At 44.8% G+C, this 5,505-nt stretch overlaps 1 protein-coding gene across 1 annotated transcript; it reads right to left on the bottom strand.

Moving 5' to 3' along the window:
* Window positions 1-1,294: 1,294 nt before the first annotated feature.
* Window positions 1,295-4,347, bottom strand: LOC139202051 (interleukin-17C-like). The gene is made up of 3 exons (XM_070831527.1): window positions 4,306-4,347; window positions 3,956-4,191; window positions 1,295-1,532 (listed from the first exon to the last, which is right to left on the bottom strand). The coding sequence occupies exons 1-3, from the start codon at window positions 4,345-4,347 to the stop codon at window positions 1,295-1,297; spliced, it is 516 nt and encodes a 171-aa protein (XP_070687628.1).
* Between the last annotated feature and the right edge of the window lie 1,158 nt (window positions 4,348-5,505).

The raw sequence follows: 5,505 nt of genomic DNA, 5'->3' as shown, positions 1-5,505 counted from the left end.
ACAGCATGGACAGAGTTCAGTAAATATTTCAGACATATTTCACAACAGAAATACCACGTCTACATTCAGGACCAGTGAAGGGTCGTCACAAATCAGGCTCTTCGTGCATCAGGATCTAAAGATTACAAAATAAAACCTCAAGAGTGCAAAAAGAAAAATCTACTTGTCACATCACCTTATTGCTAGAGGTGTATTAACGCCTTCATCTAGCGGAGGCCAGCGTTCACATTTCAACAAATGAGTTTTAAAACAAACACAAACTAATTCACTGGCCCCTTCAAAATGACAAAATCTGCATTACTTCTGATAAAAAAATTGATTAAAAATGTATTTAAAAAAAAAAAAGTCGGAATAGTCACAGTCATATCTGAATTCTTAGTTTAAACTCAGAGTTTGCTCCCAGAATTCAGGACTCAAATAAATTTCACCGAAAAGCAAGTCAGGGGGATCACTAACATCAGAGGGATTCATCCTCTGGGAGCCATGAATGTCTTTCCAGGATGTCAGAGAAATCCATCCAACAGTTGTTGAGACGTTTCTCTACAGCGGTGGTGCCCAATACGTCGATCGCGGAGGTAGTGCCGGTAGATCGCCTGACATTTAAATAAAAAAATAAATAAAAAAAGTCGTGTTTGGGACTTGACTGACGTACAGGGCGGCCTACGGGTCCTGGGAAGGGTCAAACGCACTAGCTACTAACTAGCCCTCCAATTCATATCTACTAAAGAAGGGATATTCTGGGATGGGGAACAGGATAGGAAGGGATATTTGACTCCATTCAGAGCAGGTCATCAGAGGAAGGTAGAGACCATAAATGTATTGAATGTTCCAGTTCCTCTGGTCACTTGTGTGCAATATTATAATATATTATAATATATTATAATATATTGTGTGCATTACTGCTGTCAGTTTTTATGAGTAACACCAGGGGTTACATTAGCTGCAGTTCTGCAGTGAACGCCGACATATATTGTGTATATGAAGTATACTCAGTATATATAGAAATAAATATATGTTTAGCATTTTTAACGTAGGTAGATAATTTTGCCCTGGTCATTTTAAAAGTAGCTTGCGAGCTGAAAAAGTGTGGGCCCCTCTGCTCTACAGCGATGGAACTGGAACGAGGTCTCGGTCCTGGTGTCAGTTCGGTTCTCTGTGGGGAACCTTTAAAACCTACACTTCTGAAATCAGCTTGTCAGAGAAATTTTATAATACTAAATAAGATAGAAAAATAAAAGCCTCTAACACGGAGAAATAGATGGATTATTTTGTTTTGTCGGCTCGGAGACAAACATCATTTCGTTTGCTTGGGTACGACACACGTGCAGCCCACGGGCACTTGGATAAGCTCCTTCTTCGCCGCGTACTTGCCCGGCTCATCGAGGCACTCGGTCTTCCTCCGGACCAGCAGCGGACCAAACACCAGTACGGAGTTGTAGCTCATGCTTTCGTGCCGGTTGATGATGCAGCCGCTACAAAGGCACTCGGCGAAGGCGATCTTGCTGGGTAACCTGTCGTCGTCTACGTCGATCCTGGAAGAGACAATCGGACAGAGCAGACGACAAACGTCACGTTGTCTGTTTGCAGCTGATCTCTGCTCTCGATTCTTCTCATTTAAGCTCCTCTGTCGAAGTACAAATACATAAAGTACAAATACATCTTTTTGAATGAAGTTTTTTTTCACTGAATGAAGAGAAATCTGCTCTGTACGGAGAAAAACGCCAAAAAAACTAGCAACTTTTGGTACTTACGGTGTTTTTTTAATGCTAATTCTCATGTACTTTTACTTTAGTAGGAGTTTTCGCACCTTTTACTCAAGGGCTCCACCTTTGCAGTATTTGTACTTTTACTTGGCAAAGTAAAGTACTACTTTTACTTATGTAGCCTACTTCGCATTTTACGTAAGCATGAAGAAAGTTATTTAAGTAAAAGTACCCTCCCACTACTGCAGTATTGGTATTTTACTGAAGACAACATTACTTATGTTAAAGTACTTTTTCCACCACTGCAGTATTTTTTCTCAAGCTAAATAAAAGAACACTTACAAGTCCTCCCACCACTACCAGTACTACAGTACTGATATTTGTACGTGATTTAAGTAAAAACAAAGTTACATAAGTGAAAGTACTTCTTCCAACACTGCAGTATTTGTACTTTTATCCATCCATCCATTTTCAACCGCTTATCCGGGGTCGGGGCAGCAGTTTTAGCAGAGATGCCCAAACTTCCCGGGCCCCAGTCACCTCCTCCAGCTCATCCGGTGGGACCCCGAGGCGTTCCCAGGCCAGCCGAGAGACGTAGTCCCTCCAGCGTGTCCTGGGTCTTTCCCCGGGGCCTCCTTCCGGTGGGACATGCCCGGAAAACCTCCCCAGGGAGGCGTCCAGGAGGCATCCGAAACAGATGCCCGAGCCACCTCAGCTGGCTCCTCTCGATGTGGAGGAGCAGCGGCTCTACTCCGAGCTCCTCCCGGATGGTCGAACTCCTCACCCTATCTCTAAGGGTGAGTCCGGCCACCCTGCGGAGGAAACTCATTTCGGCCGCTTGTATCCGAGATCTTGTTCTTTCGGTCATGACCCAAAGTTCATGACCATAGGTGAGGGTAGGAACGTAGATCGACCGGTAAATCGAGAGCTTTGCCTTTCGGCTCAGCTCCCTCTTCACCACGACGGACCGATACAGCGACCGCATCACTGCAGACGCTGCACCGATCCGCCTGTCGATCTCACGCTCCATCCTTCCCCCACTTCCCCGAGATACTTGAACTCCTCCACTTGAGGCAAGGACTCTCCACCGACCCGGAGAGGGTAAACCACCTTTTTCCGGTCAAGAACCATGGCCTCGGACTTGGAGGTGCTGATTCTCATCCCAGCCGTTTCGCACTCGGCTGCAAACCGCCCCAGTGCACACTGGAGGTCTCAAGACAACATCATCCGCAAAAAGCAGAGATGCTATCATGCGGTCCCCAAACCGGACCCCCTCCGGCCCCTGGCTGCGCCTAGAAATTCTGTCCATAAAAATAATGAACAGAACCGGTGACAAAGGGCAGCCCTGCCGGAGTCCAACATGCACCGGGAACAGGTCTGACTCACTGCCGGCAATGCGAACCAGACTCCTACTCCGGTCGTACAGGGACCAGACAGCCCTTAACAAAGGGCCCCGGACCCCATACTCCCGAAGCACCCCCCACAAGATGACACGAGGGACACGGTTGAATGCCTTCTCCAAGTCCACAAAGCACATGTGGACTGGTTGGGCAAACTCCCATGAACCCTCGAGCACCCGATGGAGAGTGTGGCGCTGGTCCAGTGTTCCACGACAGAACCGGCATTGTTCCTCCTGAATCCGAAGTTCGACTATCGGCCATATCCTCCTCTCCAGTACCCTGGAAAAAAACTTTCCCGGGGAGGCTGAGAAGTGTGATCCCCCTATAGTTGGAACACATCCTCCGGTCCCCCTTCTTAAAAAGAGGGACCACCAGAGGCACTGTCTTTTTACTTTACTTTTACTTTCACTTAAGTTAAAATAAAGTTACCGGTGCTTCCGCCACTACGACACTATTGGTATTTCTACTTTGTACTTGAAAGTACTACTTCAGTACTAATATCTTAAAAACAAAGTTACACAAGAGATAAATAATACTTTTAACAACAGTGCAGCCTTGGTACTTAAAGTTATAGTAATACTATAATGTTGGTATTTTTACTTAAGTAGAAACAAAGGTGGTCCCCCTCCACTGTAGTACTGCTACTTTTACTTAAATAAATAAAAAGCACTTAGTCCACTTCTGTAGTACTGGTACTTTTACTTAAATAAATAAAAAGCACTTAGTCCACTTCTGTAGTACTGCTACTTTTACTAAGTAATAGTACTTTTAGTAATACAGTACTTCATCAGGCTTGTTGTGATCCTGGACGTATTTTAAGACCTCGGTCACGTCAGAGCCCCGGTGTCTCACCTGTACGTCCACGGGGCCAGGGAGCGGTGCTGCGCCTCCCCGCGCATCTCTCCGGCCGCCTGCGCGCACGTCCTCGTGCCCTGCTGCCCTCCGGTAGCGCGGAGCCGCGCCTGGTACCTGCGGTCGAGACGGTGGAACTGCGCCTTGCTGATACACCTGGAGCCCCGTGCAGCAGGAATAAAAGGAGGCGAAGAAGAAACGTGGTTGCTGATGATCAGCAGCGAGCAGAGGGAGATCTACAAAACATTTGAAAATAACATAAAAACAAATAAAAACAAAAAACATGGAAGGGAAGCGTGCAGCAGAGCGGGTCCTCAGGTAGGTTTAGAATTAGCAGACTGACCCATGACATCCTGATCCCGGAGCTCTCTGACGGTGACCGGCTGCTCCATCGGGGCTTCAGTTCGGTATTTATGAAGGTTTCCTTCTACTGGATCACTGCCCGAGACTCAAGGAGCATCAGCATCTAAACCCGCCCCCCCACCCCCGCATATAACCCCGCCCCCCGCACACAACCCTGCTGCAGCCTGTCACCACCTTATCTGATCAGTTTCATCTGTTTCATTACTACTAGTACTACTACTACTACTACTAATAATAATAATAATACTGCAGTAGCATTGCAGATTTAAATTCTATTTATTTATTACAAGGACACCAGGATCCAGTTAGAGACGCTTCACAGGCGTATATATATCTACATATATATACACACACACACACACACACACACACACACACACATATATATATATATATATATATATATATATATATACACACACACACACACACACACACACACACATATATATATATATATACATACACACACACACACACGTATGTATGTATGTATGTATGTATGTATGTATGTATGTATATAATAATAATACATTTTATTTTTAGGGCGCCTTTCAAAGCTCACAAGGTCACCGTACAGAATGCAAATAAAACATACAATATATGTATATGTATATATATGTGTGTGTGTGTGTGTGTGTGTGTGTGTGTATATATATATATATATATATATACAAATAATAACCACTTATATCTCAGACCTTGTATTGATGATACATTACAGTGTCTCTGACAACATTTGGCTTTAGGTTGTGTAAATACCATCGTCTACAATTCAGTCTATTTAAAGGACTGTTTATTGCAGTTTTACAGGGTGTCAGTGAACGCGTCGTCAGCAACACCTGCACCTGTAAGACCGGCAGCAGGTTGAGCCGAAGGGCGAGGTGAATGTGATCACATATTATGACCGAAACGTTGACACTAAAGTCAAACAGTAAATATTTGATCCAGTTTTTGCAGCATCATCTGACACAAACATGGAGTTTCTGAGTCAAACAAAGTTGCTGCTGTAATCAGCCGTAATAAATAAAAAAGTGTATCGTAACATCATTCTTAGTGCTGATTCATTGTTTTATGGACACGGTCGCCTGGATACATTTCTGGTCTGCTCTCATCACATGACAACAGGGTTTATTTCTCATTTTTGGGGGGCGTTCTGTTGAGTGTGTTCAGATGTGCTGACTCCG

Source organism: Pempheris klunzingeri, chromosome 1 (assembly GCF_042242105.1).
Source record: "Pempheris klunzingeri isolate RE-2024b chromosome 1, fPemKlu1.hap1, whole genome shotgun sequence".
Lineage (NCBI taxonomy): Eukaryota > Metazoa > Chordata > Actinopteri > Acropomatiformes > Pempheridae > Pempheris > Pempheris klunzingeri.
This window is presented reverse-complemented; position numbering and strand designations above follow the sequence as displayed.